Source organism: Hypanus sabinus, chromosome 7 (genome assembly GCF_030144855.1).
Source record: "Hypanus sabinus isolate sHypSab1 chromosome 7, sHypSab1.hap1, whole genome shotgun sequence".
NCBI classification, from domain to species: Eukaryota; Metazoa; Chordata; class Chondrichthyes; order Myliobatiformes; family Dasyatidae; genus Hypanus; species Hypanus sabinus.
In genome coordinates, this window is record NC_082712.1 from 62,463,409 (window position 1) to 62,477,200 (window position 13,792).

Below are 13,792 nucleotides of genomic sequence, written 5' to 3' on the forward strand. Positions count from 1 at the left end.
AGGGAAACTACTTGGAGTAATAATCTGGGTTCTGTAAACTACATTGTCTTTGAAAAACAGCTTGCCAGGTTAAAGTCATAACTTGCATATATTGTGCCTAATCCTTGAAACATACAAAACAATTAGCTAAATTTGTGAGATACAAAGAGACATTTTAATTCCTGATGCATTATTTAATGGAAATACAGAGCCAATTGCTGCTACTGCATGTTATATGTTGCAGGTATGCACATGATAAAGCATCAGTTTACAGATTCCCAGCATTTCATCCGGGTAAACAAAGCCAAGCATGTGATTGCCAAATTAACCATTTTTAGAAGCTTTTCCATGCAACCCCCAAACCAATCAAATGTCGTCGTACAGCAGCTGGGTATTGTTACCAACTGCTACATTCATTTGAGTGCAAAAGAAATATAACTCCACCAAGTAGTACCAGTACATGATTTCATCTCACACACAGTGATTAGTTCAGGGTACCCTTAGACCACACTGAGGAATGCATTCCAAAGAACTGCTGTATTTCCACCTTATGCCCAACTCATGCACCATCAAGAATTTAAAAGAGATTCTTTTACCTTCTAGGAATATTCTCATTCCTGAAATCCCAAAATAACGCTAAACTAGGAAACTACAAAGCACCTAATATAGGATTCACTGAAAGGATACCTGTAATTATTGTGAAGGAGAATGCACCAAATATTAGGTAGAGTGTACCTTGGCACAAATGACATAAAACAGATTGGGTATCAGGCAGGGCTATACCTTGTCAACTAAAACATGTTACACATATTAACGAGGCATTTCATTTACCCAAAAAACTGATAACAGATCAGCTTGAGGCAATTCCTTTAGCCAACACAACACACAGAACTGGTACCTGCTCATGAGAAATAAAAAACTCACTTATGCTGTTCAAACATGTTATTTCAAATGCAGATATCAGACCATGTTAAATAGTTCACCTTTACACGTATATTCACAAAGTGTTTTAGTTCCATTTATAAATTGTAATAGAGTCATGAATATGAAAAGCTACATTAGCAGCAATTAAGAGTTAATAATGTCAGCTAAGCTTCAAACAATGAACTGTTTATTCAGGAGGTTTTAAATGGTAGACAAATTGAGAATATTTCATTGGAATGAATTCAATCATCAATATTGAATCAATATCTGTATACTACATGTTTATAATCTATTATATGCTTACACCATATAAACATGTGTTTGGAAAGCCAAATATTAGAATTGAAACAATCGACTAATAGGGACTTTTAAAACGAGAAATAAAGCAGGCACATGTCAATTGTTAATACCTTACAAAGTTTGCAAGTCCCAAAAGAACAGCCTCCACTGTCTCCCAAGCTCCTGGGAAAGCTTGCCATAAATTGAAAGCTCTCCTAGTCTTTGAAACAGAACATTGTATTGAGTGGATACTGACAAGAAACAATAAAATACTGAACTTCGCCTGCTATGCAATAGTCCATCCTAAGCATGCTAATGGGTTGAATAAAATAAGTTTATTATGTTTTTACAAAGCTTCAACTTCTACAGCTAAATGCAGTTTAGCAGGTAATATAACACAAGTACTTAGGACTCCAACCCATAACTAACAGATGAATCACACTAGGTCCTATTAAAATAGAAAATATTTGTCAACAACCTCTTGCATTAGTTTGTGAATTGGTCCTGGTGCTAGTGTAGCATTTAGTTTTCAGGGGTCCACTTGTGTACATCTAGGTGGTTAAATATCTTGGCTATCTTGTGTCGGATAGCCCCTGGGCCTCCAGTTACACCATTGAATGGTCATTGTGTATCCCACTCAGGATAGTGTGGTTGAGGGAGGAGGCAGAGCGATCGGAGCCTTCAGCTGCGCCATTGCTGCCCTCGTTCCGCTGGCAGCAGAGGATCTGCTTGAAGGTGGCGCTCATCTCCTTGTCGCGGTAGGAGTAGATGATGGGGTTCATGGCGGAGTTGAATTCGGCCAGCAGGAGGAAGAACTTCTCATACGTCAGCACATTGCAGTCGGGGCAAAACACATCGAGTAATAGCAAAACCAGTCCCGGAGTCCAGCAGATGATAAATGCCCCTAAACAGGAGGAAAAACAAACACTTAGTATTCCACAAAGAACTGTAGCATGACTACTGAGCCCAACTGGTCCATGCCAGTGTTCATGCTCCACATACCGTTGATGAAGCCACACCTAGAGCACTGTGCTCTTCACCTTGTTATAGGAAAAGCATGGTTAAACTGGACAGAATGCAGAATAGCTTTACAAGGAAGTTGCAAGGACCAGAGGGGTTGAGTTATATAGAGATGTTGGACAAGCTAGATCATTATCCCTTCAAACACAGGAGAATGAAGGGAGACCATATAAAAATTGTTAAAGATTATGTGAAGCATAGCTAACTTGAATGGCAGCAGCTTCCCTGCTCCCCCCCCCCAAAAAAAAACTAGGCCGTTAGGGTGAAAAAAAAGTTAAAGGGCCAGAGGGTCAACTTATTCCACAGAGTGGTTACAAGGAATAGGCTGCCAGAGGAAAGGCTTGAGGCAAGTGTACCAGAGTATTATTTCAGAACTTGGATAGGTATATGGAAGGTTAAGGCTTGCAAAGAAATGGGACTCATTGGGTGGCACCGTGGTCAAAATGGAAGTGACGCCGCGAGTTAGAATATTTATTATATAACAGTTACTGTGAGAAAAACATCCCAGGTTTTAAGATCTCTTTACTTTACTAAACATAGTTGCTGAAATGCACATTGTAGGTGTATCCTTGTTCGTGATATGCACCAAGGAGAGCCAAAAAAAAAAGGCCCAAAGCCCAACTCGTTCATGCTGATCAAAATCCCCATCTCCCTTGCCTGCGTTTGGCCTTGTCCCTCCGTAGAGTAAAACAACAAGGCCCAGAGAACAACACTGACAGGAAGGGAATGGAGAGACCCCTCTTTGGTGTTGCAGTGGCGATATAACAACCTACTTCAATTTGCAACCAAATCAGGTTCTTCACCTTAAAAGTTAACTGTGTTTCTCTCTCCACAGCTTATGGATTGCACACTGTTGGCAATGTTCATTACTCGTGACACAGAGGCCAGGATTAATAATCTAGCCCTTCAAGTCATAACATGCCAAATACAGAATATAAATTCTATTATTTAAATAATCTAACATTTAAACTCAAATGGTAACTGGTTTCCATCAGGTTTGCTAAAACTTGAGGATGATTTCAGTAATAACCTGGTTTACATTCAATAATAGGGCCACAGCTCTCAGAGTTTAACCTTAACTGCCTTCCGCAACGCCTAGTAAACTAATCAGATGAAGGGTAATACAGGGTAGAACTGGTAGTTATCTCTGTGATGTCCTTCACTGCAAAATTAAAGGCTGCAATCTCCCAACAATGCCCTCGTCAGAAACAAGTAACTTACACCACAATGCTCATAAAGGTTGCACAAAGAACCAAGGATTTGACATGTTTAAAGTACAAAATTCATGCTGGATGTACAGGAATAACTCGAGGGGGTGCTAGGTCAAATCTTCAGAATGTTGCAGATTACCTAGAAGGACATGAAATATGAACGTACAAAATAGAAGCAAATGTTAGCAGATTCATTGAACCTGCTGCACCATTAAGTATGACTACTCTGATTATAACTTCAAATCCAAATTCTCACCTCTGTCCAGTAATCTTTCACTCCCTTGTTTAATATCTCTGCTGCAAAAGTATTCTGCTTCCATTGTCCTTTAAGATATCATAACTCGGGGAAAATGTCTTGTTTCATCTCATTCCAAAATTGACAATCCCCATGACCCCTGCTTCTAGTTTCTTCCTCAGGAGGAAAGAAGACTCCACTTACCATGTCCACCTTATCAAGATCACTCGGGATCTTATATGTTTAATCACATCCTCCATCAGCAATCTAAACTCCAGTATATAGAGTTAGTTCAACATTTTCCTGAAGACCCACCTATTCTCAGTATCAATCCAGTACACTCCCTGGACAGCCAGCAAAATATCTACATCCTTCATTAAAGCAAATAACTTCTTGCTGACAGTTCACCAATACTCTGTATAATTGAGGTATAGCCTCCTTACATCTATATTCAATTTCCCTAATAAACAAAAACAACAATATTTTCCTAATTACCTGCAGTCATTATATACTAGGCTTTGAATGAATCTTGCATGAGGTCCCTCTGTAATTCAATGATACAATTTCATGACATTTACAGAATACACTTTATTTTTCCTGTCCATATGGACAATTTTACATTTTTGCACATTATAATCTGAGTGTTCCAGTTCTTTACCCACTCATGTATATTATCTATATCAGTTTGTAAGATACGCTAAAATTTGACTTTCTATCTTTGCATTATCGTAACAATTCCTCATCCAGCTCACTAGTAAAATCTCCAAAACTAATATTGCTTCCTCAGTCACTCCATTGTTTATTAGTTCACTTTGACAACATGATACCTGAAAATACCTGCCCAACCCAGAACCAATGTGGTACACTTTTTGTAACACTGAACCAAAAGACTTATTTACAGCTAGCCTTCCTTCACTAATTAGCCAATTTTCTCTTTTCTCCTTTCTCATGAGCATTTAACAACCCTTGAATTGACTTCTTGTCAAATGCCCTTTAGAAACCAAGTGTAGTACAGTCATTAGTTCCCCCTTTATCCACTGCATCTGGCTTATATTCAAATGATGTAACCGGCGCATTGAGCCACGATCCCCCAATTCAAACTGGAACAATTCATTCGTTAATTATAAGCCTATGGCCCTCCCAGTAATTGTTTCAGTTCTGTTCAGCATTAACTATTTTCAATAGGGATAGGTTAAATGTTAAAAACAGGATAGAGATCTTAATACTAGAAGTGTGTGGGGGGGGGGGGGTGGGGGGAGTTGTGGGGGGGTTGTCAGGTGGTATGCTCAAAGGAAATTCGAGGCAAGTTTTTTTTCCAGTTTTGTTTCTCTTTTCCCCCATGGGGAGTGGTAGCTGCCTGGAATGGGCGGTCAGGGGTCGTGGTAGAAGCAGACATGTTAGTGGTATTGAAGAGGCTTTTCGATGCAGGGATACAGATATATGGATCATTTATAGCAGAAGGGATTTAGTTTAATTTGGTATGATGCTTATCACAGACATTATGGATCGAAAGGCCTGTTTCAGTGCTATACTGTTCTACGCTCTAGTCCCTTTCTAACAATTTGCAATAACATTGCTGACCAACTCTGTCCAAAGCAGAATGTACAGGCCACTCCAGAAACTTGAATAGGAATGTAAACTAATTCTTCACTGCAGGACCCATGAAACACTGCCTATCTCCTCACAGCACTAAAAGACAATAAACCAAGTCCCTTCAACCCATTCAGCCATGCACAGCATCCGTGGAAATGAACAGTCAACATTTCGGGCCAAGACCCTTCGTCCTGACGTCTCGGCCTGAAACGTTGACTGTTCGTTTCCATGGATGCTGCCTGACCTGCTGAGTTCCTCCAGCGTGTTGTACGTGTTGCTTTGACCACAGCATCTGCAGTGTACTTTGTGTTTCCTCTTATTGTTGTCGATTTGCGCTATTTTATTTGTGTTTACAAAGTCAGCTTAATTACTTTACAAGAGCAGTTACTGGTCTGCAGAATCCAAATTCAGGCAATTAAATTGATGTGAAGTTATAAAGGAATTACCATTTAAGGCCACAAAGCCAGCAGATTGTTGTAACAACTAGTTTGGATTTCTGCTGGGTCAACTCGTGTGCTACCAGTTCCTACCAGATATCCTCTGATATGGTTCATCCAACATCTTAGTTCAAGGGCAGCACACTCCCATTAACAATAAAAACAAAAGCAAATCTTAAACCATATGTTGCTGAGATTTTTTTTTTCTGTGCCTTGGGAGATTAAAAACACTCAAGTCCCATGTTTCCTTTTGTAATCAGTGACGCAGATGAGAAGACATCAGAATCCAGCTGCACATATTTGCGTTGGTGCTTTAAAAGGTTGTAGCTATGGTCCCAATAAAGTAGCTGGTCAACTGAAGCCCAAACTGCTTCCGAGCTGGAAGCCGAGAGCAGAGGCATTATTGCCACGATGCAATCGCCTGGCCTCTTTACTTAAAGCATCAAGCGCAGGGTGTCTGAAAAGCCAGAGTCATCAAGATTTTCAACATCTCATTTCTAAAACTATCCCAACTTTGCAGTTTTCACCTTCCACAAACCAAAGGTCATCCAATTCCTTCACCAACTAGAAACCAATTCTATTCACCCCTCAGCCCTGTGGCTTTCCGAACTACACTGGCACCCAGTGCCACAAATTTAAAATTCTCACTTCTTTTCAAATGCTAGCCACATCAGGTCTTTGTGATCTCCTCCTGCCCTGCAGCCTCACTCACCTGAATCTCTTCAGGCAAGTGCTAGCTTATTTGAGAGAAGATGGCAGTTAGCTGGGATCCTTTCCAAGAAACCTGCGGGTGGAGCCAAAGCAATGGGAAGAGGAGATGGCCACGTGACACCAAACAGATCACATGGAGACAGTGAGAGAATGCTCTGAGTCATCACAGACCTGTTGACTTCCTATGTCATAAGGAAAAGCAGCCAATCCTGACAGGTTCCAGATGACAGATATAAAACACTGCACCCACACTCCCAGTTCAGGGTGGATGCACCCATTCAACTACTCAGTAAATCAGTGGAGGGGCCTAACGTGTGCCTCTCTTGGCATAAACTTGAGAGGACCTTCCACAAAAGATGCAAGGTACATTCAGAAATGTGGAAATCTGCAGATGCTGCAAATCCAAGCGACACACAAAATGCTGGAAGAACACAGCAGGCCAGGCAGCATCCGTGGAAAAAAAAAGAGAGTACAGTCGACTATACTCTTTTCCAAAGGTACGTTTAGCCTGTTTTTCCAGGCTGGTTTCAATCACCTGAGTGATAGGTGGTGCAAGAGAGGAACTTCCAGACTCAAACCCTCTCCTCTGAATGAGAGGTCATTTGTCTCAGATCCTCCAAGGAGATCAAATGTTTCAATGGGATGGAAAATTTATGTGTGGTGATACACATGATACCACAGCTCTAGAAAAGATCAGGATCCCGAATTACTTTTGCCCAAGATCATTGCCCATTTTACAACAGCCAAACTGGAAGACACAAAAAGTTGTTTTTACTATAGGTAACGTTGAAAGAACAGAGTGATCTGAAATTAAAAGATAAGCATTAGTAAATTCAAACACCAAAAAGGAAACATAAGAATATATTAAAAGATGAAGATAGAATATAATGCTCTGCCACACATGCTGCAGAACTGCCTCTACATCAAGTTCTGCTTTAGATCAGTAACATTACAAATTGAAAAATAACATCAGATTCACTGGCCTCTTCATTGCAAATTTAAGGCTTGTGACAAGCTACAACCCCAATTTACACCTTTCACAAATATCTCAAATGCTCTGCAAGCAAATGTCAACTATGAGAGCAAGTGATTAAAGCCAAAATAGAGGCCTGATGAAGAGTCTCAGCCTGAAACATCGGTTGCTTAATTCCCATCCCTAGATGCTGCCTGACCTGCTGAGTTCCTCCAGCATTTCGCTGGTGTTGGATTTCTAGCATGTGCCAATTTTCTCTTGATTTTCACCCAGATGTTTTCTGGGATGAAATATTTCACTTTTAAAGAAAGACCATTTTCCTTTGTTTGGAAATGTTTGAGAGGTACCTGATAGAGGCAAACAGAATTTTGCGGGACATATGGAAGATAGTAGGAAACTGTTGTGAATTTAGTATTTGAATAACTTTGTGTGTATGTCAGTATTCTTGTTCATTTAAATAATTAATTACAGGTTACATGTAAAATACATTACATATGTCATCACACTACTACATGATAGGTGCACACCTCATTTGAATTAAACTCGAAATACACCCATATTTTTGGACTCCAGCAAGCTTCTTTGAATTAATTTTAGGTTTTGAAGTTACAAAACATAACTCTGGCAATGAGGATGGGATAATTAATTACTGGTTATATGTATAAAAATGCACTAATTGCCTACATCATCATGTTACCACTGATACGTTACGCGCCTCACTTCAAGTAAATTTGAACTACATCTGTATTTTTAGACTCCCTTGAGTTCTTTGAATAAACACAATGCTTTGAAGTTAGAGAACATAGCAGAAATATCCCTCAAAGCAGTCCAGCTATAGCCACAGGCTTGGGGTAAAGGGCAAACTGTGGATTGCAGGAAGAACTTTGTCACCCAGTGGGTGGTGAATTCTGGAATGGGTGGATGAAGAACAGACTCTCACAACCTAAGTGAAAAACAAGGCATCCAAAGGCTAACAAATGAATTGCTGGTACGGGATTAATCTCCAAATGATTGATCTTAACCTAGGACATCAACTGCCCTTCTTCCTCCACAGATGGTGTCTGGCCCATTGGCTTTCTCCAGCAGTTTACAGGATGGGTACTGGACAGTCAGTGTGAACCTGATGGGCCAACATGTCCATTTGTGTTGTATGATAAGGGCATTTAGTCTGGACAATAAATGCCAGTCAAAAATGACTGAATCCTATGTTTTTAAATGATTCAGTTGATGCCCAGGAATCCAAGAGTTCTTAGCATGATCGGAGAGCACCGGAGGCGCCTCGGCACATCCCTCAGTATAAAGCCAACCTCACCAACAATGCAGCCTTAAGGCCGATTTCATGGGAAAGTAACACCTACTTTACAAAAGGTGGTTGGTGACAAGTCAGAGTTCCCAGTCAAGCAGACTTTCCAGTAATACAAATTCAGCCTGCATATCGTAAAGTTTACACATAACTGCATCTGATTCAACTCTTAAAGATGATTTTTTGGGTTAAGGCACCAGCTGGAATTTGAGAGCCTTTTGACAGTACTCTCAACATCACCCACTTGCTGGAAATGGAAAATGAATGCTTAACATACAGTAGGAAAATAATTACCGCTCTTCAACATTGAAAATTCTGGATAAAGACAGCAAAGATGTGCCAACTGGATCAATGCCCCACCTTAAATTTAGTCAAGATAAGATAAGATAGTTTCCATAGCCTGTGCACACAAGCCTAAACTGAAAGCTGAGCAAAAGGGGAAAAGCTCTTATCTGGCTTCATCCCAGCTTCTGAATGTTCAAATATTCTAAAGACTTTAATATTCAGATTTACTGTGGTTCTTAAGCCCGGTTCTCATCACCACCTCAACAATCTCCTCTGGCACCACAGACCTTCCGGGAATGCATGCCTGAAATTCTGGTCTCAATCGTCTCCAAGTTCTGCCTCCCATCCCTCCATCAGCAGTGGTACCTTCAGCCATGAAGATCCCAAGCCTTGGAATTACCTCAAAGGGTCTCTGAATATATAATTCTATTTACATATACAATCTTTTATCATTTTGAATGTCATTTTTTGCTGCACATCATGCCCCGACCAACAGAGCGCAGCGAAATCAGAATATAAGTAAATATAGATGGCAAATAAAGTTGATCTTCGACCCTTACACAACTCTTTGTCCACACCTCCTGGCTATCCCCTTGTGCATCCTACTGGATGCAGTCTCTATAGTAATAACATTACAAACAACAGAAAATCTGCAGAAATCCAAAGCAACACACAAAATGCTGGAGGAACTCAGCAGGCCAGGCAGCATCTGTGGGAGAAAAAAAAGAGTACGGTTGATGTTTCGGCCCGAGATCCTTCAGCAGGACCTTCCCATTGACGTTGCCTGGCCTGCTGAGTTCCTCCAGCATTTTGTGCAATGTAACGTTAGTTCACAAAAGGAAGGGAGCAAAGATGGCAGTTGCTTGGACTTCTTGTATCAGCCACCAAATCAAGCATTTTCCATTTTGTTTGAGAAATAAAATTTCACCCCATGCCTTTGTCTATGAGAAAGTAATAACAAGACTAAAACAAGGTTTCTCTCTCAACTTCATCCTCTCAAAGATTTGAGAATTTCTAGCAAATCTCCTTTAAATTACGAGAAATTATATCCTGCTTTACGTCTTGTTTCCCCATCACCTTGCAACTGGAGCGTAGAAATAGCCCGATCAGCTGTTCTGAAATTTTAGCCGCTTCCCGACAGCGTTTTGATCATTCCTGCAGTTTCATACTCGATGGGAATCATCGGATAAAGTGATTCAGGGGGATGGCCAAAGAGTGGAACTTGCCAAGTGGATTTGGTAAATGGCCTGAAAACAGATGATACCATTCTTCCTTTGTACACAATTCACTTTCAGTGGTGAAGTTAGCAAAAGCCTCTACACAGAGTCAGAGAGATCTGGAGCACTCTAAGTTGTAACTTAGTGATTAGGTTAACGTGCAGTTTCAATCATAGATTGTTATGCAAGGGATCTTAAAGGACGTGTGCAAAAGAGAATAATATTATCTGATCTCATTATAGAGGTCCTCCCCAGGTTGCAGACTCCTAACGCATGAGCAATCCATATATGCAAGTGCTTGGGAGACCAGTGGAGCAGATGGAAATGGATTGGACAGTTTCTGCAGGGTGAGGAGGAGTCATTACCATGTGGACATTCCCTGTCCACCCTCTAGCATGCTACAGTATACAGGGGTGGGAGCCGAGGAGAGCTGAGGGCACTTAGCAGGCTCACTCATCAACTCAGTGAGACTGGCTGGCAGCTGACCTGCAAGTGGTTCGGCTTGTGAGTATTTCTTAGAAATGGAACCCTGCTGTAAACTGATACCCACCTGTTTGGCAGAACAAGTTTGATGGGCTGAAAGGTCACCTGTTCTTCTGTTACAATCAATGGAACTGACATCAGATGAGCATCTTTTTTTTCAAATCCATTGATGAAATATTCAGAAGCTTAAACTTTAAAATCCTAATTATAATGTAAATGAAATTTTAAAAGTGCATTTGTTTGATCTATTACAACTTTGACTTCTTATGGCTGGTGCCCAGATTACAGTGCTATCAGCCACTAGATGGCATTCAGTATTACACTGGTTGTTGGATTTGTTAAATACAGGCCAGTTCTCCCCATGGTCACAAAACTGCTGCTGAATGGTAGAGTTGATACAGCACAGAAACAGATCCTTCAGTCCAAATTGTCCATACTGACCAAGGTCCCTGTCTCAGTTATTCCCATTTACCTACAATTTCCCGCTATCCTTCTAAACCTTGTCCCATGTCAATTGTGCCCACCTCGACCACATCCTCTAGAACAGGGGTGGGCAAACTTTTTGACTTGAGGGCCACAAAGGGTTCTAAAATTTGACAGGGGGGCCGGACAAGGAGCAAATGGACGGAGTGTTTTGGTAATACACCTCATAAGAGAAAATAAAATATCATGGGATATGTAGACAATATGTGCTTTAATTTCAATTGAAAATGAACAAATGCATTACAACAAAATATCTGTCTTTGAAGTCCCATGGTATTTAGCTATTTATTGAAATGACTTTTAAAACACTGAAAATTAAATGAATAAAATACAGCTTTTTTTAAATAGTAACAGTTATTACTTTAAAGCACTGAAAATTCTGTTATCCTTCAAGATATTATCATCATCACTCTCCTCCTGACTGTCTTTATTTCAAAAACGGTAGGAGATGCAGGTCTACTTGTCCTGCTCCTTCTTATTCAATTGTCCCCTGTGCCAAAACTCAACAACGACCCGCAGAATGACAAAGCAGGGAGAGCGCGCCGGTATGCAGAGCTCTGTGCTCGCAAATCCCCGCAGGCTATCTCTCTTAGCCGGAACGCTGGCTAATTGTGAACCAGTTCGGATGTGCCAGGAAATGGGTCGCCACAAAGTCACAAAGTAAAGCGCAAATGTGGAGTAATACGCTGCACCTCAACAAAGGTCAATGTATATAGAGTGCGTCATCTATTGGGAAAACGCCAGAATTGAGGGGAAAAAACATTAACAAGATTTATTAATATAATTTCATCAAGTTCTGCAGGCCGGATTAAAAAGCTTAACGGGCCTCATATGGCCCGCGGGCCGTAGTTTGCCCATGCCTGCTCGAGAAGCTTGGTCCATACACCCACCATCACCTGTGTGAAAAACTTGCCCCTCCGATCCCCTTTAAAACTTTCCTCTCTCATCTCCCCACAGGCTTTGGACTCCACTACCCTGGGATAAAGACTCTGACCTTACACTCTACATGTTCACCTCATGATTTTATAGATCTCTCCCATAACCACCCTCACTCCAGGTAAGACATAGACCCAGCACTTCTAATATCTACGTGCAACTCAAGCTCTCCAGTCCCAGCAACATCCTTGCAAATCTTTTCTTCACCCTTTCTAGCTTATTTACTTACACCTTTCCTGTAGTGTGGTACACAGAACACAATATTCCTGGTGTGGTCTCACTAACACTTTGTACTGTAGTAACATGTCATTCCACCTGTTGTCCTTAATATGCCCTATCCGATACGCGCTTTCATCACCACCTTGTCTAATTCCTTTGCCACTTTCAAGGAACTGTGTACAATTACTGCAAGATTTCTTTGTTCTACAACACTGCCCAGAGCCTTGGCATTTACTGAAAGGTCCTGCCCTGATTTAATTTTCCAAAAAACATTACTTTATACATGGGGCAAGTTAAACTCTATCTACCATCCCTTTACCTACTCTCCATAATGCCACTAATTTTGTTGTCATCTGTAAACTTAAGAGTCATTCTCAACTAAGTCATTAAACATAGGTAACCTACCTACAAAACTCAACCATGGATGGTCATAACAGAAGCTTCAAAGACTTCATCCCTGGGAGAGGAAGGATACAGCAAGAGAATGGGCTACACCTAGGGACAACTTGAAAGATTGACCCTGGACAGAGGACACTGGCAAGCTACTGTCAGGAGCCTATGCCTCAGTATGGGTGATGGGCTTAAGTAATTAAGACCTACCTAGTCTCACTTTCACTGACTGTACAGCTCACTTATTACTTGTATTTTTTTGTATTGGTACAGTTTGACATCTTTTGCACATTAGCTGTTTATAGGTCCTTGTGTGTAGTTTTCCCATTGATACTATTGTGTTTCTTTGTACTACGATGAATTCCTGCAAGGGTAGGATATGATGATGTAGATGTACTTTGATAATAAATTTACTTTGAACATTGAACTTTGACAAAAAGGACTGATCCCTATAGCACACCACTGATCACAGGCCTCCGATCTGAAAAATAAAACTACAAGCTTCTTGCCTTCTTCCACCAAGAGGATGTTGTATCCATCTGGCTGGTCCATCCTGGATCCCATGCAACCTACAATGTGAAACCTTGTCAAAGCCTTGCTAAAGTCCACATTGACAACATCTAAAACCCTGCCTATCAATCCTCCTGGACACCTCTGCGAAAAAATTGAGATTGATTTCCTATGCACAAATGCTTTATTACCTAGAAATTAATTTTAAAATGATTGGAGGAAAGTAACAGGGTTGTCGAAGTTCTTTACAGAGAGAGTAGTGGTTGCAAAGAATGCCCTGTGGTGGTGGTACAGTCAAATATATTAGGGGCATTTAAGAAACTTTTAGATAGGCACTTGGATCATAGGAAAATAAAGAGCTGTGCGGGGTGGGAACGCTTAGTCCGGTCTTCAAGTAGGTTAAAATTTGGCACAACATCATGGCCAAAGAGCCTGCATTGTGTTGTTCATTCTACGGTCTATGTTCATGTTATGTGCACCAACACAACCAGCAAGCTTGCTAATGAACACAATCTCAAATGCAGTTGATGTTCAGGAGTTGAGCATAACTCAGTAAAAACAGATGATAACCAGAAGTCACAAGAGTTAACCCAATGGGCAAGGG

At 40.8% G+C, this 13,792-nt stretch overlaps 1 protein-coding gene across 3 annotated transcripts in view; it reads right to left on the bottom strand.

The window, feature by feature from the left end:
* Positions 1 to 1,427: 1,427 nt before the first annotated feature.
* lpar1 (lysophosphatidic acid receptor 1) overlaps positions 1,428 to 13,792 on the bottom strand; it is a 108,803-nt gene continuing 96,438 nt past the window's right edge. For all 3 annotated transcript variants that reach the window (XM_059974822.1, XM_059974820.1, XM_059974821.1), the window contains one exon: positions 1,428 to 2,086. In XM_059974822.1, the coding sequence (XP_059830805.1) occupies positions 1,788 to 2,086 (299 nt within the window). In that variant the 3' untranslated portion in view covers positions 1,428 to 1,787. The remainder of the gene's footprint in view (positions 2,087 to 13,792) is intronic.